Source organism: Rhea americana, unplaced genomic scaffold (assembly GCF_003343005.1).
Source record: "Rhea americana isolate MKP2758 unplaced genomic scaffold, rheAme1 scaffold_1, whole genome shotgun sequence".
NCBI classification, from domain to species: Eukaryota; Metazoa; Chordata; class Aves; order Rheiformes; family Rheidae; genus Rhea; species Rhea americana.
The window spans coordinates 5,134,529-5,161,258 of record NW_028185038.1 but is presented as its reverse complement, the minus strand read 5'-3'; the positions used below and the strand labels follow the sequence as shown (position 1 = coordinate 5,161,258).

The following is a 26,730-nucleotide window of genomic DNA, read 5'->3' as shown; positions in this document are numbered from 1 at the left end:
TTTTAAATAAGTTACACCTCTGAATTTGTGAATCTGATGAGCCAAAACTTTCACAGCTCCAATTTTAAAACTTGAAACTGAGGATAGAAACATAAGCTCCAGCTCTGATATATCAGGAGGTCAATGACTAGTTACCTTCTGCACAAGAATTCAAAGAACAGCCTCCTTCGAAATGGGATCGCTGCACTCCTGCCTTCTCCAGTGGCCTCATTTGCCCAGGGAAACTGAGCAGGAATACCAGTTAATTTTTCCACCTACCTTCTTTCTGCATCAGCCTCCTAACCCTCACTTTTGTGCTGCTACAGCACAGCAGACTTTTACTTTATAAATTAAATTTCAGTTTGAATAGGAAGAAACAAAAAAGTGCCATTCGCTATGATCCACATTGTTGGGTGAAAAGGGATGAAGCGTAACATTTGGAGACAGAATATCCTTTTCTTCGGTTCTGCCCATATCTACGCAAACTGCCAATTTATTTAATCCATCTACAAATGAAGAGAAAAAGGATTTGTTCAAGGAAGAATACAGTTATAATAAACATAAAGTAGAAACTGTAAGACATCTTTCCCTCTTGAACTCTTTTTGAGACTAAAAATAAATTTCTCCAGACTTCAAAAAGCCTGAAATTTTTTTTGAATCTAATTGGTTCAAAATCCAGCCTGGTATGCTCAGCCTGTGAACTAAATAACTCCATACAACGGTCCTGCAACTATGTGACTGCATAACTATCCTAACTGCAATGGAAGTGTGGCATAACATTATGCCAGAAACCTCAAATATATTTGATGAAAACTTTAACACGCATATATCAGATTTATTCATGGACTTTACACTCAACAATGAGAGAACCAACTATAATACTTAATATTTTGCTAGAAAGCCAATATACTTTGTGCTTTGCATTTTATCATAGGGATAGATATGTTTGCTTCATGATACAGATACAAGTAAAGTTTCTTACATTCGTGATGGCAGAATTATAATTTTGTCACTTAAGCTACCACACAACTACAAAAGCAGGGTTTTTTTAATAAAACATATCTGCTTAATGCAGACAGCAGAGAATTAATTCTAATAATTATGGGTACTTGTGTAACGATTCACATCTTTGGATGCATCAAAGATCACATATAGGTTACAAATAGAAAGGCATGCACTGCTTCAACACCATTTCCTCACTCAGGCTTCTTTTAACACGAGTTCAAGCAAAGAAAGCTTATAAAGAACTAAAAAATACATAATTTTTTCAGGTAAATCAATACACAGCTATACAAAATGGTTTACACTGAGAGATTTCCTTTTTAAAATAAATTTTAAAAATATTCCTTTTCATAGGTAATGATAAAGGACAGCATCCGTTATCCATAGTATATAATTCAAACAAGAAAATATTTACCCTATAATGAAACAGAAACTTTCCTTTGAGTTTCATCCAGTGTTGGTTTTCTTGAGACACTATCATCTTAAAAACCACCCTGAATAGTAGAAGTTTTTTTCCAGTTGCCATTTTTTCAATAAAGGCAAGGGCAACTTGAAGACTTGTATATTTTATTACTATTCTGGGAGAACTACTTAAGACTACTCATAAAATACCTCATCAAAAAAATCTTGCATGGAAACTGCAGTATCCGAGTCTACACAAATTTCATTTTTCTCTACAATTTTTCCTCGGGTCCTTAGAGTTCTCGATATTTTTRGAGTCAATCATGTTTACCTTTTAGACTGGTAAGGAAAGCAGATTCACAGTCTGTTGCTACAGTGCTTTTTTCAAGATATTAAAACTGTATTTTGATGCTTGAAGTTTGAAAGTTGAAATCATTTTCTCTACTACTTTTCATTCATCATGCACAGTTGCATTTCATAAAATTGCTCAAAGAAAGATAATTCTGATTTTTTTTTAATAACAATTAGTACTTAGCAGTTGCCCACAATTCCCACCTTTAGATCTCAAAGCTTTTTTAGCTACTATTTTAAGTATTTTTATAAAGGAAAAAAGTTGAACACAGTTCAACTTGCTAAATAAAGGTTAGAACCCAAGCCTTGCAAACAGAAGCATCATTTGTTAACTAATACTTGATTGGAATTTTGCCCAATAGTTTGTCCATGCGCATCCTGGTAATCAACTTTTACCAGTATTTCTGTTCATGAGCATGTGGGCAACTTAAAATGTTAAGAAGTTTTCTAAAGTGGGAGAGGTGAAGAAAAGAAACCCTCAATTATATAGCTATAATTTTATTAAATATTAAGAGCTGGTTTAGTTCCTTCCACAAAGGAAAATCCTGAGTCACAATAGCACCTTTTTATTTCAAATTAATTTTTCAGATTAAACATATTTGGGAGGACAGGAATACTATTCCCTCATTTGTACAGAATCAAAATTYTAACAGCGATGACTTCTAGCACTGTGGATAGACTTATGTCTGTTTTTCTGGAAGAGGAAGAGAGAGCAAAAAGGATGTGAACTCCACAGCAAAAATGAATAAAATCAGGGTTAAAGTGCCCTCTCAAGTCATGGCTTGAATGAATTTTTCTACTGCCATTGCAATAGGTCCATTTTCGGAGAAATGTTAATTGAGAAAACCTCAGTTTGGGAAAGCTCTGGGCTAAGAGTACTTTATCTTGGATTCTGCATCCTTTATTGGAATCTTTTTGGAACCAGGGTTCCATTTTGGAGAATGCACTATTAGATATTTTAACCAACTGTAGCAGAGATGCAGTTTTGCAGTTCTCTTTTTTGTCTCTTCACATTAAGGTAGGTAACTTAAGATCTGTTGTACAACCTCATCATCCTGAAAGAACTGGGAAAATTAAAATGAGCAAGAGCACTGATGTTGCTCCTATGCACTCAAACTCATGTACATTTGCCAGGAGGATTAAGGGTTTTATCCCTTCCCATTTGCCCAGCACCTGCCAGAACAGCCCACATTCCCGTGTCATTTGATGCACCAACGCTTCATGCGGCCCTTCACCCCAATTTAGGTAAGGGCTCTGTTCATCTTGAGACTCCTCAACCTTCCTCTCCTTTCCCCATACCACCCCTCTGCAGAGAATGTTGTTGGACATAAGGATCTATGACCTTAAAGAAATATTTTACATTAAGATTCATCAATTTAAAAAGTGCTTAGTTCCTTTGGACTTAAATGTTTATTTCTTGATGTGTAATTTGCCCTATAAATTATTGTCTAATGAAAATACTGTATTTTCTAAAACCTGCTGAAGAATCCAAACTGATCAGAATCTATTCTGAAATACTGCACGCAGAATTAGTTGGAGGCTTTTCAATTCCTTATGTGAAATAGTTTTTTCTTTGGTTCATATTTGGTTGATGGTAAGACAACCTACTTTCTTTTAGAGATTTTTTTTTCTTCTCTCAAATTTATCATGGGATTCCCCTTAATGAGATTATATTGAAGTGCTGAACAAAAATCTTTCTCCAGGAAAAGATTTTCGCAAGCACAGAAAAAGATTTATTCGTTCTTTCTTGGATTTTGAAAGTCCAGTACCAATACTTCTGTAAAGCCATTAGAAGCATGAAGCAAACAGGTCTCAGTATTCATAGTGTCAGTTCCGAGAGGGTGAGCTGAAGGACACAAGCCAAGCCCTGTCAAGTGGGCATGCAGAGCTGTAACACAGCAGCTGAATCTAGACAATTTGCCATAGTCACAGTGCAACCTGGCAGCTGAATTTCTGTTCGGCCTGCAAATACATCAAAAAAATTTAATCACAGTTCAGGATAAGGAGATGAAAAGAAGCGTTAAACATGACTTTACAGGTGGGGTGCTAAGGTTGCTAGAAAGGCCACAGCATAAAACCAACGGAATAAATAACGGCTTTGTTTCCGTTACCAGAAATAGTCTAATCCACAACACTTCAGGAGAATTCTTGCCAGTTCTTTAATTGCGATACAGTACACGCTGTTGAGCTGAACGAGACAGACGCACAGCGAGCACTGTCGGTGGCAATGACAGTCGCATCGTTTCAGCCGAGTCCACCACCACCGGATCCTTCAAGAGGCGCAGGGCACGGCCTGCGCCCGCAGCGCCAGCGCCCCAAGGCCCAGGCCTGCTAAAGGAGCCGGCCCGGCCGCGAAGGCGTGCGACGGGGCGTTTTAAGCGATCCTGTCAGTTAAAGGCAAAGCTGAACAACAACGAGGTGGGTACTTCCCATAAAACTGTTTGGATACGATCTTGTTCTCCCAGTATAACAGAATTCYCCCCCAAAAAAGTTCAAACATTATTCAAATACACACACGTGCACAGCAATCAACTTGGGAAGAAGAAAGACTCTACACTCTTAGCCAAAAGGCAGACAAGGAAGGAAAAATAACATTTTTCAGTWCCGGGTACTTACGGGTTTCAGTAAGAGTTGTCTGCCTGCTCTCTTGAGGCTGGATTGAGGAACAGGTTGGCCCAGTCTAGGACCAGTTTGCAGTGCCCGGCTCCTTTGATACCTAGCAGGCACTTGGCTGTCCCTCAGGGGAGGCTACAAGCTATGTATCAATTTTTGAATGTGTATTATTTTCTTATCAACATCTTACATTATTTTGTGGTGAAAGAACTACTTTAAATAATAGTCTGAGCCATAAAAATCAGCTAAATTCATATGTGTTTTTATAACCTCTACAATTATTCCACTATGTCAATAACCAATAAATCCATCCCAGAATAGAATATTGCTGCTAATTTTACAAGTAATGAAAATAGTTTTTGTCAAAATTAAAATCTCATTTCTTTCCATTTATTTATTCATTCAATAGGCATTAGCCAAGACTCTGCACAAGAAATGAATATTAAATTATATCAGTTGGATATACTTCTAAAAAGGATCTACAAAGCTAAAAACACTGGAGTTTTGGAGAACTCACTTCTTCAGCATCTTGCACTAACGGTTCTCAGAGATCTTAAAATACATTTTGAAAATATAGATGCTTTCAGGTAAGCACAGAAAAGACAAAATAAACTTTGCATCATAATCACGGATTTAAACAAAGATTTAAAGTAACAGATCAGCAATTTTTCTATGGACTCTCTACAAGTCCATACTCATCTCCACAGCTGTTGGTCTACAAAATTTTGGRGGATCAACCCCGCTTCCATTCTCATTTTTTTGTGTTGTGTATGTGCAAATCCACTCCTGGCAATGCAGGCTGCCCAATGCAATCCTGTTCCCAGCTGATCACAGACTGCTCTCCAGYAGATTGCCATAAATGGCAGTTAATATCCAAAAGAATTGTATTCTGGTACCAAGGTGAGAAACATTGATATTGCAAAAGATTTTTTTTAACACCTTGAGGAACAGTTTTCAAGACTAAGTAGCAACTAAAGTTCTCAGCAGTTTCCTACAGAAGGAATGACACATGATATTCAACAGTCTCTGTCCATTTATAGCAGAATGTCATTAACAAAAGAATAACAGGAAAGCCCGTATCTTCTCTATTAAGACCTCTGAAGAACAGCTGAGTCAACCTTACTGTGATTATCACAACTTCCCCGTCCTTGCATCTGACTCCTGTAGTTCTCATCACAAAATTCATCCTACCAACRCCATGCCTGGCTCATCCTAAATAGATATGATCTGCTCTTCCTTCTGCCATGTCATGCACCTGCTTCAGATTCAGAGCATAATGGGAAGGAGAAACGTACCACACCACATGACACTTGGACTTAGTTAGACTTAGTTTTTCAGTCTAACACAACCCAAAGTACTACTTAGAAGCAYGATACCAGTCTGTTCTATTCATAATACTGATTTAACTACTATGTCCCACRTGATTGGAGGTTTTGTTTAGCAAATATCTCTATACTTAATTTAGATTCCTAGCTAAATGTTAGAAGCAACGACCCCTAGATATTGAAATCCAGATAAAATAGTCTCTCGACATGGTTCTCTATTTTTCTCCTTTCTATGCATGCTGCAAGACCTGTTTCCTTAGAGATCCGTAGGAGTTTTATTTATTCTGAAAAGCTGGATGATGCAGTAAAGAGTTCTACAGTGTTTCATCAATATATTTTTTAAATCTCATTAATTATTTGGAGACTTTTTTCAGCTCTTCAGTTGTTGTCTTCCTCCTGCCTTCCAGTGCAGTTTTGGSCTTAAAGCAATTTAGGCAGGAGCAAGTAAGTGCAAGAAATAATTTATATTCTGATTTCATCAATACATTACATTATTTGGTAGAACAAAAAACATTGTCCTAAGAGAAAGGTTTAGACATATGAACTATTTTTCCACTCAAACTGAATCACTGAATTTTGCTCATTATTGCTCTTAAGCATTAGACTGGACAAAGAATGTTAAGCCAGGGTATTTGGACATAAAAGAAAAAAAAGAAAAAAMCTCGTGCTTAAACACCTGCAAAGCAATAAATGCAAAAATTCATATAGTCCCCGCATTTTTCAAAAAGAATATTGGTCTTGTAATATAGAGACTAGAGATTCATTGAATACAGACAGATCTTTCCAGATTYGCCCCAGACTTCTTGCATGACTGTAGCCAAATTGTTTCCCTACACAACAGGACAAAGCTGAAGACAAAATTATTAAGTAGATATGGGATGCTCATATATTGCRGTAATGGATGTCACACAAACAGCTAGTCCTTAAAGTGGCCAAAAAGCAGGTGGAAAACCAGTTTTTTTTTTTTTTTTTTTTTGGATTGCAGTGAACAAACGTTTCTGAACAACATGTGAAAAATCTGCAAGGAGAAGCAGGAGAAGGGAAAAGGGTGTCAAAAAAGGAGGGGGAAGGGAAAAGGGGACAAAATAGGAAAAAAAAAGGAAAAAAAAGAAAAAAGTTACTGGATGGGGGGAGAGGGAAGCAGGCTCGTTGAGTTTTGTTTCTCTTTTTAAAACAGGACAACAGAAAAGATATTTCAGCATAAAACATCTTTAAAGAAGAATATTTTAAACATAACCACCAGTGGGATTAAAACAGTCACTGCTTTGCAAGGGCAGTCTCTCCTTCCCGTCCATTCTTTCCCCACATTAAACCTAATTTTCTTGATTGATAAGAGAAATTATGTTCTCTTCCGCATTCAGCTGCCTCTCAGGAGGAGCCATTCCTCACTGGGCACCACATCTACTGCGGCCTGGAAAAGACCTCGATTTGCATCAGAGCTGCAAGTTCTCTTTTAGAGAGCCAGCAAGATAGCTGGCAGGCAGCGGCCGTCCGTAACAACTCCCAGGGTTTCCTGTTGACASGTTGTGGCGGTTGCTATATTCTCCCTGCTGCCGTTTGCCTAAGAGTTCCTAACTGTAAGGATTGATTTGCAGACTTGCTAGCCTACCTAATATCGATGCTTCTCACTCTGAAAGGTACTGRAAAAAAACATAAATAACATTTTCCCACTCCTATGGCACTTCACAGCTCTTAYCACAGCAACCTCACTCTACCTGCAGAGTTTTAATTTATGAAGTTCATGCAGCAGGGATGGTTGCCGAAGACTTTGACAAGTCTATTCCCCCTAAAAAAGTATTTGCTCACTGTCTATTGGTGTAAGAGATTTTTTCTTTCCAGCAACCACTCTCAATGTCTCCAGATTTAATTAATAAAATAAAACAAAGGCTTCAAGCCTAATGATCACATAGCCATTTCCAGGCATCAAACAAATACAAAGCAATGTAGTATTCCCCCCTTCCGATCCAGGCCACTGACATTGGCACTCCCAGCCTCCCAAAGCAGCAGCAAGGGGAAGCATTCTTCAAGCAAGCATTGGTTCAACACCACAGGAAGTGCTTTCAAATACAACCATTATGCACTGAGGTTAAAAATACTTTAGGATATAGAAAAACGGAAACTAAGATTTGGGGAAAAAATCTCGTGATATTTGAAATCTTCATAGATATAAAYGAGTTCTTCACACGCAGGCAATCTAAACACAGTTTAGGTATTTATTTTATACTCTAGTGCTAGGCTCGTTCAAAAAACACAGAAAATACGAATGGCATCATATTTCTGTTTCACTTATTGTTAAGTGTGTGATGTTTTTCAACAACTCATAACAAAAAAGTTAAACTATTATGAGCACAGATGATGCAAACTAATGCAGCCAAACAGGGGAAGAATGAAAATAAGCTCAAGATGATACCAATATGAATCTAAATTCAGACCAATATTCACATCAATCAAATGACTGTTCTTTTACAGCAGAGTAAATGGTGAATTGAACACACTGCACTAGCTTAGTTCTATTTCCTTGCTATTACACATTTATCATTATAGTTTATTAGTTTTTAACTTCTCACACRTCTTTTCATGACACTACACAAACAGATTTTCTATCAGTTTCCTTGAATAACTTTGTAAAAATAATAAAGCAACAACTAAGGTGGCAAGGAAGGGAAGACAAAATACTTCATCATTTAAAACAAAAAAAGAGAATCAGGCAAGAAAACACACAGTGCTAGGTATAATTTTTCAGAGACTGAGAACTTAATATAAGCAACACCACTGCTTGAATGACTTCCTATGCTCAAAATGAATACAGGGGCTTCACGGATCATTTTGATTACTTCCAGTAGTCATTCACAAGGACGAGGGGAATATCACTACCGTCCATAGATTTTATTTCATTGTCTGAAGAAAGTAAAGTATACACCTGTYGTTATGGTTATATGTAGAAACAGTCAGAGTTAGTGTGTGTGGTCACTGAACTTATTTATTTATTTTTAAAGACAGCAAGCCTRCTCGATCCTTTTTACCTGCTTTTTGTAGCACTTTCAGAATAAATCAGCCTAGGGGATAATAGAGCCAACTGCAATGCATAAGGGCACACTGACCATAACCCTTACCCTGTGGGTGATCTCAGTAAAATTAATGGGACATAGTTTATGTTGTAATATATATACTCATGTTGCGTAATGCAAACTAGTTCTCTATTTAGTCAYAGGGTAATTTAGGTCATAAGAACTTTGTCTCTTAATTTTAATTAGAAGAATACTTGTTTTTAGGCAATGCATATGAACATTTTGTCCTAAGASAAAATCCTACTGCTTTCCGGTTTTAAAAAAATGAATAGAAACAAAGGTTATTCAAATCTCTGTCTAATACACCACTCTACAGAAAATTTTCCTTTTTATTTATTTATTTAGCAATTCAACCTAAAGGATATTATAGCATAAATGTGTCTAACAAAAGGCTTGCATCGGTGGATTATAATTGATAGAGTAGCTAGCACTACCRCTGCTGCCGTCTATCTGGCATACCTTAGCAGACACTGCTATCACAGAACCAAGGACATCTGATCAAGAATCTCAAATCAAATCTTGAACTACTATAGTCTTAAATCCTGCATGTTAAATTCAACTGTCTCTGATGTCAATCTGCTAGAATAAGCCAGTCAGAAAGCTTTACTGAAGTGTTTCCTCTGCTGCAGCTCTTCCATGCACRCAATCACGCGGTAGGACTCAGAAATGCCAGGCAATGCACCAATCCAAGCATCAATTCAGTTGGAAATATCTTCCAACATACAAAGTATTTTAATGAAAGCAAGGTAGATATCATCCAAGATGTTTAACCATTATAGAATTTGCTCATTCTACAGCCRTATAGCATTAATTTCCTAGCTTTAGCATTCTTCAGCTACCACATCAAATTACTTCCCAATTTATAGAATCAAWMCTTTTTCAGGTACACTTTTACAAGATGAAATAWTGCAAGCAGGTAGGGTTTGATATGATATGATGTATTAAGCCCATCACAGAACTCTAAAAGACTTTCCAATAATAACAAAAACTCTCACTAAAATTCAGTAATGGTTGCCAACTTAAAACTACAAATAATTTGCAAGAGTGGAAGTCTCTCAAACCCAGAGTATTCAAAGTAAAATTTTAATGAAGGAAAAACTGTATTCATAATAATATTGTAATTCTTAAAGAAAATACTGACACAAAGTGTAACTTGAAATTTATGTCTAGCATCTAAAATTTAGCCAGTAACTTCTAGAAGATATGGCACCATTCATTGTGAATACTTACATTGTAGGACAAAGCAACTTTCATGCAGGAAACCAGGAATCACACTGACATTATTCAAAACACTATTGAATTTACCAGCCCTACTTCCCTCTTGAGGTTAAGATATTCCATTTCTTTCAAATAAAATGTTTAAATAATTAAGTAACAAYGTGTCAAGATCATGACCTAGCTACAGCACTAAACCAAGTTTACTGTTACGTTATGAAGAATTCCTTCTCCATGTATAAGCAAGAACGAGTGTCGGTTCTGTACTTCCCCTTTGGTATCTCCTCATTATGTAAAACTGTAACAAGACGTATCCAGCATTCATTTCTAAAGGAAATTCTGTAATATACCAACTACCACATTTTCTTGTGACTATWGGAACTTTCAGAGCTAAAAAAGCTCAACAGTTCAGCTAACATTGTATACCACTGAACAAATATTCGATGCCTCTTTCACACACACACACACACACGAATCTTCCAAAACACACTTATTTTGTAGCATGAGTACATACGTCTTCTCTACTCAAATGGCTACRCTAACATTAACTCTACATCTCGAAAGAAGATGCAGAGTACTCGTCCTTGTATCACTTCAGAAGGTATATATCTCTGCACACATCAGCAGCAAAATAATAATAAGAACAAGCAAGCCAAACGCTCAGCGYAAGGTAGAACAGACCTTGACAGAAACTCATTCTAAGGGCGTGTCAGGATAACTTCTGAACCTAAATTACCACTGTTGAATTCTCACTAACACTGTAAGAAGTTGTTGAATTTTCTGTAACATTTTTTTAAAAATATTGTTTGCAACAGACTGTTGAGGAAACTAAGTAGCAGTGAGGTAAGAAGTTTTAGATATGGATCACTAACTGCTAGAACACACACAAATAATAATCTGTCTAGAAGAGCTACACTAGCACATGATAATCATTACCAGTTTTATAAAAGGACTGAACAAGAAAATTGCAACACTGTTCTTAGGTCATAAAAATATACCTAAGCAAAGTATCAAAGTAGTATCATCAGGTGAGCAGCTTTCATTAACTTAAAGGTGGAAAGCCAATCTTAATCTATCATCACACTGCCTAACGTAAAGTGAAAGGTATCAGAGGATCTCTTCGGGTTGAATTTTGCAGGTGCACTGTGTAAATAACGCTGAAGAACGATTCTAGAGCAAGAATTCCAAAAGCACTCAATATTCATCTTCAAAAGTGACTTACGTGCTAAAGACGTTGTGCTTCTCTGAAAACTCTGTGATATTTAAGAGCCCAAATCTCTTGCACAAATGAGAACAGACAAAACGTAGACCCACAATCACTAGGATTCTAAACAGCCACTAAATGAGCTGCAACATTCAAAATAGGAGCCAAGATACACAGCCCCCAAAAAGCAACAGAAAGCGCTGCTGAAGAACTTACGGCAGATAGTCACAAAAACTGGGAGGGAGGAAAAAGAGAGAGAGAGAGAAGAGAGAAAAGAGAAGAAAGGAAGGACACAGCTTACCAAAATGAATAGTTTTTAAAAAAGCATCTATTCTGTCACCTCATGACAGGTTTAYGCACAGTTAAACCTAAAAGCTACACTAAAAGAACGTTGAAGATGCAAAATCAAGAACTGTAATGGAAAACATTAGAATTAATCACTTCATTCAGCCCTACTATGCTTACTTGATAATGGTTTAACTTCATGATCCTAAGGGGTCTTTCAAAAAAACAAACAAACAAAACAAAACAAAAAAAAGCTGCACCACAGAAAGCTGGATTATAGGTGATCCTACCAACTCACCACCATGGTTTAACGYCTCCAGATCTACAAATGACAGATCACCATTTCATGACATAGTACGAGTGAATTTTAAGACATTACGTATAGTGTGTAGAAAGTAAAACAGCAGATAAAATGAAGAAGAAAACAAATATGCTACATCTTTCCTACTTTTTGCTCTCAGCAAAGCAGAAAAACAAAATCCCCACTCTTGTAGACTGTTACGACTCCTGAATTCAATTTAAAGTACTACGTGAGTGTATGCTGTGGCACTCTTATTCAACTTCTTCATCAATAACCTAGATGAGGGGACAGAGTGCCTCTTCAGCAAGTTTGYTGATGATACCAAGCTGGGAGGAGTGGCTGACACACCAGAAGGACATGTTGCCATTCAGCGAGACCTGGACAGGCTGGAGAGTTGGGCAGAGAGGAACCTCCTGAGGTTCAACAAGGGCAAGTGCAGAGTCCTGCACTTAGCAAGAAATAACGCTAGRCACCGGTACACGCTAGGGGCTGACCTACTGGAGAGCAGCTCTGCAGAGAAGGACCTGGGAGCCCTGGTAGACAACAAGTTGAGCATGAGCCAGCAGTGGCYTTCCCAGCCACAAGGGCACAATGGTATCCTTGGGTGCATTGGGAAGAGTGTTGCCAGAAGATTGAGGGAGGTGATCCTGCCCCTCAGCCCTGGGGAGGCCTCATCTCAAGCCCTGTGTCCAGTTCTGGGCTCCCCAGTSCAAGAGAGACATGGAGCTACTGGAGAGAGTCCAGCATAGGGCTATGAAGATGATCAGAGGGCTGGAGCAYCTGCCCTATGAGGAATGGCTGCGAGAGCTGGGCATTTTAGCCTGGAGAAGACTGAGGGGGGATCTTATCGATGTGTATAAGTATCTGAAGGGAGGGTGTCAAGGGGATGGGGACAAACTCTTTTCAGTTGTCCCATGCAACAAGACACGAGGCAGTGGGCAAAAACTGAACCACAGGAAGTTCTGTTAGAACGTGAGGGGGAATTTCTTCACTGAGAGTGACAGAGCACTGGCCCAGGTTGCCCAGAAAGGTTGTGGAGTCTCCTTCTCCGGAGATATTCAAAGCCCACGTGGATGCAACCCTGTCTAACGTGCTCTAGGGGACCCTGCTTGAGCACGGGGATCGGACTAGATGATCTCTGAGGTCCCTTCCAACCTTACCCATTCTGTAATTCTGTAATTGCAGATGCCTCTACCACAGTGCACCCAGCCTCTCTTCACACGTACACAGCTCTGGTTCCTTCTGTTCCACCTTTCTTCTCTCCCTATACYATACACAACAACATAGACCCTTCCCAGTCCTCCCTCTTCACCTTGTGTTGCCCCTCTGAGTCCAAAGACTCCCTTCATCCCCAGCCTTCTAGTTTAAGACTCCTGATACTCCCTGCATTTGTACCCTCTGATTACCTTTCCACTCTATTTTTTATAGCCCAAAATACCCATCAGATTATTTCCTTCTCTACCACTCCATACTGMTGTAGAAACAGGTATAAGGAACAGTACATTTTTCTTTCTCTGCTGGGTGTCTGCACATGGCTCTTTTTGCCCACTCTTCCCAGTCTACCCTTTGAGGATGATGTCATCTGTTCACACCATCTTAACTAGCATCTGTACAGCAATGGCTTGTGAGCGTGTCTATCCATCCACCTACTCCTGATTGCCTCCATATGGCGCTGCTTCTCCTGGATGTCCCTCCAGAAAACTGAAGCTTGATACGAACAGAACTCAACTCCTTACCATTCTGCTGAAACACTCTTTGCACATCAAGTCTTTTGACATTATTACCTCCTATAATATAGATATTTTTTACTTCCCCCCCCTCATTTTGCACCATATAACCAAACTATATCTAAAATCCTGCTATTTCTTTCTTTATATGTCCACCTTTTTCCTAATGTTAAGCCCATCCAGCATCTCATCTTTGTTCAGGCATACTTAGAAGAATTGGAGAGTGAGATGGAGATTCATCTGTTCAAATTTACACAGGCTTCCCTACCTATCCTCAGTTACACTGAAGTGAGGAAGTAAATCTCTTAAATGCATTAGCATATATGCTTTCACCCTAGGAAACCTCTTTTTCACATCACTCTTAAAAGCAATGCTGATATCACTGGAATCAAGCTCTTGGGAGACAAATGAACCAGAGAAGGTTCAAAGAGTTTGACCAGCTGCAGGTAAGATTCACTAGGTGCCAGCTGGCTACCTTGTGATGCTTGTTCAAAGTTTATGCAATATTTATTTAGGTATTTTCTGAAGGTAAAGAGTAGGGAATATGTAGAAAGCTAGATGAATATACAGTAATTAAAAAAAAAGGAAAGTATGTTGTTACCTGAAGATAAATAATATAATCAATGATCTGAGAAAAAGAAGTATTTTTAAAAGTTACACAACTGCATTTTATAATTGTATTTGCAACTTAAAAACATAGAACTCTCACCAAAATTCGACCCAAACTGCCATTCTAATGCATCTGCTATACATGAACCATGCTTCAACACTGAGCATTTTATCAAGCTTTTCAAACAAATATATGTATTTTTTAAAGATTTTAAAGATTTAAAAAAACACCAGAAATCCCTACACTTATTTAAGATGGATAACTACCAGCAGAACATTTCATACTCAGATATTTTTAAAATACTTGCTTTAGCAAGCTAATTTAAAAATGTATTATTTGAGGTTGTATATCTAATTTTTTAAGTTTATTATAGCATTAGTACCAGTTAATATTGACAGCATGCTACACTTCTCCTCCTCATTATCTGTTTCTGAACACTGTTTATACTGAGAACAGATACAGAAATAGATTACAAAACCCCCCAAAAAAAAGTGAAAATAAAGAACAACTTCTCACCCCTCCAAAGTGAAGGTCAAGCATATCRTGCAAGACTTTTTACAAAAACCTGTGAAGCCTCTAGAAAAATTAATGTAGAACATACAAGATTTTTTTTTAAAGACTTAGCATTTCAACAAAATTATCATTATCAAATTACACCACTATACATGCATTGCACATAGTATCAGTGATGGATCATGAAAATTGCTGGGTTTGATTCATGAACTGAATTAACATCCCATCTTAGGGATACGGATAATCTACATGAATCCTGGCATATATGTGGGTCTCAACTTGTCCTGAATATAATTTTGTTTAGACAAGACTTAAATGTTGAATTGCATATATACATACTGGGTGAGATTCAGCATGGCTCACAGAAAAGACATGGCAGTTTTACATCACAGATGTTCTCAGAACAAAGAACATCACAAATAAAGTAGGCAAATTCAAATATAAATCACTGGAAGCTTTCTAAGTAATAAACATTTAATCTAATTTCTTTTTTGTGTCATGTGGTTTTCAGTGTATACAAAGTAAAGAGTGAAAAGGAAAAAATAAAACTGGCGTAACCTTAATATATTCTAGAATTCATAAATCAGCTGTAAATTTAGTCCTTTTATAAAAGGATCCTTATATAAATGAGGGGGGGAGATCAATCCCATATATGAAGCACAATTTAAGCCCAACATCACTGACCAATCAAAATTAGTGAATGCACTGCATCTCTCTGCAGTGAAGAGAAGCGACAAGGTAGGCTGTCATTCTGCAAAAGCTGCCCGTTGCAAGCTTTCCCCTCAGAAGCACTGCTTTGCTTTTCTTGAAAGCGTGAATCTCGGTGGTGTCTCTGGAGACGAGAAGCCTTCAGTATGTTAAATTACTTTCATTATGTATTTTCAGATGCTTATTGATTCTACAGTAGGAAGAGTGGGAGACTGCAGCAGCCTCTAAACCAGAACTAAACCAGTTGTATACATTAGCAGTATGCTGAAACAATGGCACAGTACAGGCACAAATTTTCATTAAGGTCATTTTTGGAAGATATGCTTATTACCCTCTTTCCCTTCTACTCTGCTAACAAGTGAGCAAAATGAATCCCTCCAACCTGGAACTGCTTCACCTGCATCGAGAATTTATCAAATCTTTAGTGGAGGTAAGATCTGTTCCTTATTATGGTATGCAGAATAAGCAACGTTTAACAAAAAATTTGGAGGAAAAAAGGAAGATACCAGGTTTGGCTTACATTTAGCGCTAGAATCTKATCATATTTAGAACTAGGAAATATTATTCAAATGCTATTTTTTTCCCACATTAGAAGCACAATGGTAGAAAAATGTTATTTTGTATGAAAGTCTAATAGAATATTAAGAATCTGTTTCATTCGTAAAATATAAAGACGGGGCAATTTAAGCTAATATACTGTTTAAAAAAAAAAATACAACCAGGAATATTTTTTTCTCTCTCAGCACTATTTCCAWATATTGGCAGTTAAATGTTACAGATTTATTTGCTTACTCTTTGAAGGATCACAGATAGTCTGTAATTTGTTGTATATTTATTCCTTTATCAAGGAATTGACTTGCTCAATATCCCCCAATCACCACTTTTTTTAAACTTATTTCTTGCATTATCCTGTACATTTAAGTCATTTAGTAAAAGAATGGATTTGCAACATAATCATTCCAAGAAAGAAAATTTTAACAGTGTGCAAATAAAACAAAACCATACTTCCCATAAAGCAAGATACTCTGCTCAATTTCTCATTTGAAGATAAGAGGATAGTTGTATGTAAAACATAGAAAATTGAGTTTTATAGCTTTTGTGAGCAGCTGTCTCTGGTCACAGATGTCCAGCGATTATTACTTCTAGCTAGGGCTTTCTGTAAACTGCACTATTTGGACAAAAGGAATCTTGTCCAAAAAGCATGCAATGTGACAGCAGAATGAGTTGATTTTATTAGGAAATAGTGAACACACAAACAGATTTGCTATGTAATCTATGAGATCTAATTTTAGATATCTTTTATTCATGAAGTAAGTGCATTACATACGTGTATATATAAATTTTTTCTTTGATCATAAGCCCTACTTTTAACCTTTTTTTTTTCCCTCCCCTTCACAAGGGCATGCAGCAACTAATTCAATTTTACAACTGACAATATGAAGAATGCAGTTGACCGGGTATCTTTCTAGCTGTATGATCTGCAAGCATCGGGATGCATCCCTAAAATGTATTCTTAGGACATAAAAGGAATTAGAAACAAAACATGGAACACACTTATATTACCACTTAAGTGCATGACACTTCAACAATATACACAGAAGACTAATACATCTGCTCAGATTTTCATGAAAGGAAGAATGCAACGATTGATTCTTAAAATGGTGAGCATTTTTTAAAGAGGGATTTATAACTTAAAACCAGAATTGTGGAAACTACTGATGCATGAAGAAACAATGAAACATGAATTCCCAAAAGCAGAATGTGCATACTCCACCAGCAAGCTGAACAAGGGTTTAATCAAGCTTTTTCTATACTACTCATTAAGTAACTTATCTGTCATAATGACTAATGGATATTTTTCTCTCAATTTTATGATCTGTTATGTAKTCTCCTTTAACAAAAATAAACCAAATTAGGTAACTCATGTTTTTTCTCAAAGCACATGAACTGGATTTTACGATGTATAGCAACTTCTTTGACTAAGCCATCACTCAAAAGTAATGAGCAGGAGTATTACAGAAAGAAATACGCATGTGTAACTAAAGGATGCCTACATACACTTTGAAAACAGAGGTCAGATATCTTTTTCTTTTTTTAATGCTGGAAAATAAAAAGAGGCTCCCACAAAATGCAACTGGGAAAAGAAATTAACATCACTTAAATGAAGGTTTAATTTTATTGCTGGCTTGAATCTCAGAGCAGACACAAAGAATATGCACTGGTCTGTAGAAGCATCTCAAGCAATTAAGAAGTTCCTATGTTTAATCAAAAATTTTTGCTGCTGAAGTGCTGGAACAAAAAGAAAAGAAAAATCTGCAAAGAATGAAATAGAGCCCAGCTACAACTCGGTTGCCAGGTGAAAATGCATGTCAAATATCTGTCAGTGACACCATGCATCAATTTATGACAAGCTGCTACAACGATCTGAAAGGCCCTTGAGGCACAGAAAACAGGTAGGTCAGAAGTTGCATGCACCCAACCTCTGCTCAACATTTACAAGGGACAGGCACTGTTCAGAAAGGCAATGTGTTTGGTAAATTGTCTGACYACCTTGGTATTTCTACTTTTATTTACCTGAAATCTAACCAATGCAACAAAGATGTGATGCTTAATCTGTCTATTTATGAGGTCTGGCACAATTTAAACTTTGTTTTCAAAAAATTTCACTTAGTTTAATGTTAAGAGTTAAGATAATTACTTGACTTAGCAGACCTGCTTTTGATTGCATCCTGGCTTTTACACATTCAAAATAACTCAATTTATTAAGTAATGCATTTGAAATGGTTTCTGAAATCACTGACAGCTAGGCCAACATACACAGAGGAAATCATACTCTTGGAGTTTAATATAAACCCATTAGAGGTTGCCCAAGTTAGAAATTAAACAAAGCTTTTAAAATATTTCTTGTTTCATTTCACACCTGAGACTAATAAATATAAAAGATGTGAATGAGAACATGAGGCACACATGAAATAGCTGTTAAAGTTCACTAAGAATTTTCATCATACAATTTGCAATTAAAAGTATTGTGCAATAGAGGTTTTCAGAACTGTAAATAAGATCCTCTTGCATATTTGTATCCCAAATGTGCTTACTTCATACTTTCATCTTTTTTAAGAAAGGGGGGAGGGAACTGTTCTCCTTAGTGCTATCCATTTTTAATGCATTCAGAGTGGAACAAAGCTCTGCATTTAAATTTGTTTTCCTGCCAAATACACCCCCTCTTAAATTTAAGCCTACTTAAAAATATCTCAAGTATCATAACAAGAAATTGAATAACCTCTCTTAAAAGCTCAAGTGCTGGCTGACAATCTAAATACAAGCGTCAGGTATTTTAAGCAGGTGTCACATTTACAACCTATTGGCAAGTGTAAAACAAAGCAGATGCAGCCACAAAATAAAAGTCACCTAATGTAGTAAACGCTATTCTTTTGAACCTCACTTACTCCTAAGCAAGATAAACATAAAATGCAGACAGATCCGTTGGATCTGATTACAGTATTTGAAAAAAATGAAARTGACAATTCTATATTTAAATATTTTTTCTAAAATTACTCCCTAAATCTATACTGAAATAAAATGAAATACTGTTCCTTTTCACACAGTCAACAATTTCTCAATGTCGAATATTTAAATCAGAAGGAAGAAAGGTAGCATTTTTATTATCAGCTTCATTACCCTAAATCTACACAAGTTTGCATTCAAAATTATATAAACTTCACTCATTGCAGTGATAGGTTTCGTACATGTAAATACACACAGTTAAGATAAAAGTGAACAAATAGAAGTCTTCAAGCTTTATAAAATTCTGCAAAATTAAACATCTTCAAGTCTCAGTCAATAAGACTATTATAAATTCTTCAAGAGATTGCTAAATTGCCACAAAACAATTTAAATCTTCTTTCAGTGGTACAAAAGCAGCAGCGCTCCACATTCCTCTCACTCTCCTTCCTCACAAGAGTCTTTTTAAAATGATCTTGAGTACTAATCTGTTAATACTTAACAACATTCTCCTAAAATGGCCCTCAACACACAACACAAAAGCAATGCACATTAGAGTTTATTCAACAAATGAGCCTTTGCAAAAGCCACATCACAATAAATAAAGTCTTGTCTCCGTAAGTGGAAGCTTTTTACTTCTTCTAACAACTCCTGCTTTCCTTTAAAATGGAAAGATCTTATTCTAGATCCTCAGACTTTTGAACCCATGCCAATTAAAGSTCTAAACATACAATAAATTAGGAGTTTGGTAAGAGTAGATGCTTTCCTACCCTCCTCCTTCCCCAGCATTTATTTAAATAACAAGTGCTAAAAATCAAATAGTTCCATATTTTATTTCACCTTTCAGGAGAAAAAACAGCTGCAACAAAAGAATGTGTTTCTCCCTCATTCTGGAAGTCAACATGCAGTCTGAATCTAACATTACAGTTCGAGATGCCATTGACGACATCGACACCAACATGTACCAACCACTGTCATATCCATTAAGCTTTCAAGTTTCTCTCACTGGATTTTTGATGCTAGAAATTGTTTTGGGACTTGGCAGCAACCTCACCGTGCTGGTACTTTACTGTATGAAATCCAACTTAATCAATTCTGTCAGTAACATAATTACAATGAACCTTCACGTACTTGATGTAATAATTTGTGTGGGATGTATTCCTCTAACTATAGTTATCCTTCTGCTTTCACTGGAGAGTAACACTGCTCTAATCTGCTGCTTCCACGAGGCTTGTGTCTCTTTTGCAAGCGTTTCAACTGCAATCAATGTCTTTGCTATCACTCTGGACCGATACGATATCTCTGTAAAACCTGCCAATCGAATTTTGACCATGGGAAGGGCTGTGATATTAATGACATCAATATGGATCATTTCACTTTTTTCCTTCCTGATTCCTTTCATTGAAGTCAATTTTTTCAGTCTTCAAAGTGCAAGTACTTGGGAAAATAAGACACTTCTGTGCGTCAGTACAAATGAATACCACACAGAGTTGGGAATGTACTACCACCTTCTCGTTCAGATTCCTATCTTTTTCTTCACTGTTATAGTAATGCTAATTACATACACCAAAATACTTCAGGCTCTTAATATTCGAATTGGCACCAGATTTACAACAGGACAAAAGAAAAAAGCTAGAAAGAAAAAAACTATTTCTTTAACCACTCAACATGAGACTACTGATGTGTCACAAGGCAGTGGAGGAAGAAACGTAGTCTTTGGCGTAAGGACTTCTGTTTCTGTTATAATTGCCCTACGCCGAGCTGTAAAACGGCACCGGGAGCGACGAGAACGGCAAAAGAGAGTCTTCAAAATGTCCCTCCTGATTATTTCAACATTTCTTCTCTGCTGGACACCAATCTCTGTTTTAAACACTACAATTTTATGTTTGGGCCCAAGTGACCTTTTGGTAAAGCTGCGATTATGCTTTCTAGTAATGGCATATGGAACAACTATTTTTCACCCTCTACTTTATGCATTCACTAGGCAAAAATTTCAGAAAGTTCTCAAAAGTAAAATGAAAAAACGAGTTGTTTCAATAGTGGAAGCAGATCCCATGCCGAATAATGCTGTAATACACAACTCATGGATAGAGCCTAAAAGGAACAAAAAGATTACCTTTGAAGACAACGAAGTAAGGCAGAAATGTTTAGTACCTCAGGTTGTCACTGACTAGACTTCAGTATTCACCAAAACACACCAAGAGGAATATTTGAACAAACTGTAGAAAAATACTGCCAAATAAGGAAAAAACTTTTTTTAAAAACTATTGGCCAGACTGTAAATTTTCGATATATATGTTAAATAGAGTAGGTCTTGTATATTCAATTCTTCATTATGTAAGATATATGTTGCATGGCCGTTTGTTAGCGTAACACCATGTGTATATTTGTCAAAAATATTCAAGTTCTCTTTTTTAGAAAATAAATAGCCTTAAAGAAGTGCAAACTTTTAAAAATATTTGTATGACTCAGTTTCTCTGTAAATATAAAAGAATTTTTAAACAAGAATACCATTCCAGAAATACTACACTTTCTAAAGCAAAAAATCAATGTTTCGCATGATGTGACATTTTAATTCATAAACTGGCTTAACTAGAAATATCCTAAATGATGTGCAGCTACAACTTGGACACATTTTAACTTCACATTTAGATAGCCTTCTAATTTTAAATTTCTCCAGCATGTGATTACCATATACACATAAAGAAAGCTAGTTATGCTACATCCTTCAATTAACTGTTCAGAACTGATTAATTTTGATAGGGGAAGAACTAATATTCATGTTGTTCCAGAGACTGAACAGCACTTTTGAGTAAGTAAAGGGGGAGGGAAAAAAAAAAAGATTATGTATTTAAAAAGTCTCTTTATGAAGGACAATCCGATCTCGGATCCGCAGTTTCTGCATAGAGAACAAACAATTCCGAACAATTACACAGTCAGTTTTTTTTGGAGTTTTTGGGTCCAGGAGAGGGCAGAAAAGGAGAGAAAAAATACTAAATTGAGGCAAAAATGCTGAGATAAAAACTTTATTGGACTGATATTAAAAAACAAAACAAATGAACCAAACCATCCCCTGCAAATGTTTAGATTTTAGTACTGAAGGGGCTTAACAGCTGGACCTGCAGCATGAAATAGGGATCTTCTATACCAAGATTTTTCATTCTTTACCTCTATCTACGTAGCAATAGTTGTTAAGTGCTACAATAAGTAGGATAATGTAAGATAATTTTTTTTGCCTTCCTTAACATTTCTAATACTCACATATTGAGTTCACCTTTCCTCCAGTCATGTTCAGTTCTAGTCATGTAACTGCATTGTCACAGGCCAATCACCATGACTGTCAGCTGAACTATTTCCTTATTTTCTGGACAATCATGGTACATTTGTGCACCATCATTCTATACCCTGCTTTTCCATTTCATCTTAAACCTGCATTGAAGAATCAAGAAGCCGTAAGAAGTCATCATCGCCCACAGCACTGCAAACAAGAATTAAGATATTCAACCAAAAACAGATYGTTCAGCTGAGCTGTTTGCACTATCCCAAACTATAAAAATTCAGCATTTCAATGAACAGTGGCTGCATTCATTCATATGGTTACCAGTTGGGTGGAAGGGGACTGCAGCTTCAAAATTGGTTACAGAGAATTATAGAGAGTTATAGAGAATGATTTTACTTGTCTGGCTGTATGAACTGTGTTTATACACAGTTACAACTCAGTGTTACCAGCTACCATCTTAATTAAAGACCAATTCTAAATAGGTATTGGCTTCTATTAAAAAAAGGGGGGGGGCAAAATATTTTCTTGATTATGAGAGTTTGTTTGACTGAAGACATGGAAAACAGGGATTTTCAAAGCACTTTTCTGAAGTTCCTAGGAAAAATAAGCAAAAAAAAATCATTATCTAAAATTATCTAAATTTACTGTGCAACATTTATTCAAACATAATTTCACCAGCTTTGTTTTAAAAGCTAGTTCGGCTCATCTGCATTCAACTGCACCTACTTATAAGCAGTGGAAATTCCATTCAAGCTATCCCTAGTTGCTTACAACAGTAATTGAAATCTTTCACCTTATTTGAGTGACGGCAGGTGAGATAAACTTACTGACTTTATGTAAGAAGTATTCTTTTTGAAATTCTGAATGTTTAAAATGTAATACTTACTTTTTTTTTAAAAAAAGTATCTTTCAGACCAAGCTCTTCTTAAAAAAAAAAAAAAAAACATAAAGAACTATTACCTTTTTCTTTTTTGTAATATTTCCTTCCTCTGACTAGATATCTTCTGTATTCAGAACATAAATAAGAGTAGAAAGAGGATGTCTAGCAAGGTTAATGACATAATATGGCTTAACTGATTACTTCATCTTCCAATAAGGCATCCTTGTATCAATTAAAAATACTATTAATTCATTTAAAAAGAAGAAAAAAAAAAGAAATGACGTCTCCAAAAATGAATAAGCTTACAGTAGGTCATGTCCTTATTCTGCAATAAGCATTTAAGAAAATGCTTTCAGACAATGGTTTTCATGTTTCATGAAAACTGGACTTTCTAAAACCAAATAAATCTTCAAGTACCACACATTCAGTGTGTATACTAGTAGAAAGTCAGGTTCAGTGAACCGATACTTTTTATAAAACATCTATAAAAAATATAGTCCAGGAATTAGAGCAAGATACAGCAAGAGATTAAGTCAGGTATTAAAGGCTACGCTGTGATCACAGTCATTGATTTCCTGTAAGAATATAAGCAAGTTTATTTTTACATTTATGATTCTTCACATTTCATTAAAGAAAAAAAAGAACATAATGTTGAAATACACTTTGAGGTCTGTAGAAGAAAACTGCAKAGAGCAGAAAATAATGTAATTAAGAATACATGCAACACTATAAATGTGCAGCAGTCATTACGAAACAGAATCATACCTATGATTCTATATATAATCTGTACCACAGAGATGACATATTTAACACAAACAAGACAAAATAAGCGTAACTAGTGAAGGCACACTGTCTATCCTACAGACAGAGGAAAGGATTTTAGGAGGGACGTGAAGGTGTGCCGTGGGTGCTTGACAGACAAAGACTAAGACAGACTGCAATAAAACAGGCAGCCTTACTGGAGGAAAAAAGGGCAAATGTATGCCACAGTATTGCGCAAGAAGCAGCCCACTACATTCTCAAAAAGCACCCTCTAACCACAGCGAGTCATTAGTTCAATTACGCTTCACACCACTCAGCCTAAGGCAAGCAGAATTGCACAGGACTATCAAAAATATTAATTCCAGCAAAAAATCATGGATATCCATGCAACAATAACCAGTTTTCATATGTTCTGTCTGTAACATATTAAGTGRTATCTGACTATAATTTATCATAACTTCACACATTGCATCAATTTTACTTTGTAAAACGTGATTTGTCCACACTAAAAATACAAAAATGCTGGGCATGTCATCACTATCTATTAGTATACTCAGGAATCATACTTTAAAAAACTAGCACATCACAGATCAGTGAAACAGAAATTTGAAACTAGATATTTACGTTATGTTTATGATTTCAACAATTTTTATGAATTAAAAATATTGCTAACATGGTCAGAGGTCTTTTCTTCATTAGTGCCAGCAGAATAGGAATCACTTCAGTAATTTCTAAATATATTAAAAACATATATATCTGGATACATATTAGATCAATACACCTCTCCTTTATCATTTCATAAATACACACATGTACATTATACATAATTATTATATACCCATAAACATCAGAAGAGGAGTTCAGTATTAACATCTACATCATTTGTATATGGTGAGGGTTTTGAGAGAGAGGGTGCATCTGACCYAGATTAATAGACACTATGCTGCACTGGACATATACTAAAATAGCTTGTTCACTCCCCCCCCCCCNAAAAAAAAAAAAGAAAGAAAGAAAAGGAAATAATACTTTCAATTGGATACATAATTTACCTGGACATACAGATTTTTTTTCTGCTCTGCTAATTACTATGTGCATCATATTGTGATGCATGTAATRTTTTTTCCAACCTCAATGTGTATGGTTGGCAGCAGAATTCTTTAATAGTGGAATATTTTAGATATGTTTATTTTCTCAGGAAAATATTTTAGTTCCCAACTGACATTAAGCTCTTTTAAAATAAGGTAGCATTTCTTTACCAATGTAGTATTAGAAGATATAAAATAAATTAACTTACCCTTCCCTCCCATACTGTTCAATCAAAATATCTAAAACATACAGCTACAGACTATCAACTCCTGTTTTAAAACCTTCCAGCTTTAAGACAGCCAAATCCCACTCCCACTTCACACATTCTGTTGTAATACCACTGAATTCATTTGTCTTACACCAAGAGAAGAGTAGAATCTGGCTCTGTAAATATGTTCTCCTTTTTGKTATTCATATAACAATCTTGCAATTCAAAACCAGAATTAAAAATAGGGCTGGGGGCTTCTTTAAACTGATATACAAACTGACTGATAGGAAAGCCAGAACTGACTTGTGCCTAATGAGTTTTGAAGAAAAAAAGATGTGAAGTCCCTGGGAAGTTCAGGTCAACAGCAAATGGATGGAAGGCAGAGGGTACCGCTGTCAAGACACCTATGGTCACTAGGAACATGGAAAGGTGGAGGGCAACATGCACCTACCATGGGAAAAAAAAAAGACTATTGTTTAAAAGGAAAAAAAAAGAAAAGTAAAGGAAAAAGAACAACTAATCTTTGAAACATGAAGTGAGATCTGTGGTTTTGCCAAAATTGCTAGAGGAGARGAGAGAACCACATGCGTATCAACCCCTACAGCGATTCTATTTAACAACCGTACATGGAATAAATAACAGGTAAACCAAGAGTGTATATTATTTTACTATCTGTTTAATCACAGAGTATGTACAGAGTACATACTTTCCAAGAACACACTTGAACAGAGAATGCAAGGTGTCTGTTCCCAGAGATAAAACTTATAAAAATGCTGTTGTAATTTTCCCCCTCAAATGGATATTGGTCAGATAACTTCAGATAGTCTTTATGCTTTCTAAGTGTTTTAATACTACAATATAGTTTCAACAACYGCTTATCTCATTTTAATTACTTTTAGAGTATTAACAGAGAAAAAGATGCTTTTTATGTTATTTGCTAAAATCACAGCTTAAATAATTATAAACCAAGTCAGAATGGAAGGAATACTTTCCTATGTATTTACTTAATGCATTTTGCATTATCTGTTTTCCTAGTTTATGAAGGAATTACCMCACAATGAAAAGAAATTCAGTGAAAAGAAAAACCAGAAAGATTTACAGTGGAAGTCCTGGGGTAGGTCTGTAACATGAAATTATTAAGCTATAATCTATTTTTATATTTTGAATTGATCGTACCCTTTGAGCCCGCGCGGTTCCGTAAGCTCGTCCCGACGCCCRGCAGGCCCGCGGGCGGCAGGCTGCCGGCACCACGCTCCCGGCGAACCGCGGGCCCTTGCTCGCTTTCAGCCTGCGTACTGGAAGCGCGCATTTGCTTTCTCTTATCTTGAGACGATCTCTAACTTCCTACCCTCTCTTGTGACAGTTTAACTTGATACTCTATCCGATAAACAGATCAATGTCGCTGCTGAACCAACACTACTGCAGTACAATCCGTCTCTCTTTGGCTACGTGAGCCTGTTCTGTTAATAACACAACCACATTAGCCCTGCTTTACTTGCAACTGTACTAGGCGCTCTCACAATCTCTTGCGAGATTTTACTGCAGGCTGAACTCAATCAGTAAGGAAAAAAACACAGTAACTGATGGCAATGTATTGCTACTTTGCATCACAGGGGAGTTTTCCCCCCCTCCCTCAAATTTCATTTCAAGATATTTTTCATAAGCCCCTGTCACAAATAACCAGGGAAACAACGAGCAGGGAAGTAGGGA

General features: G+C 36.4%; 2 protein-coding genes across 2 annotated transcripts in view; one reads left to right on the top strand and one right to left on the bottom strand.

Annotated features, from left to right (window-relative positions):
- The window catches only part of COG5 (component of oligomeric golgi complex 5), a 187,616-nt gene that overhangs the window by 133,762 nt on the left and 27,124 nt on the right, over positions 1-26,730 (bottom strand). The window lies entirely within an intron of this gene.
- GPR22 (G protein-coupled receptor 22) lies at positions 19,677-20,978 on the top strand. The gene has a single exon (XM_085325953.1). It carries the CDS (start codon positions 19,677-19,679, stop codon positions 20,976-20,978), a length of 1,302 nt encoding a protein of 433 aa, XP_085182079.1.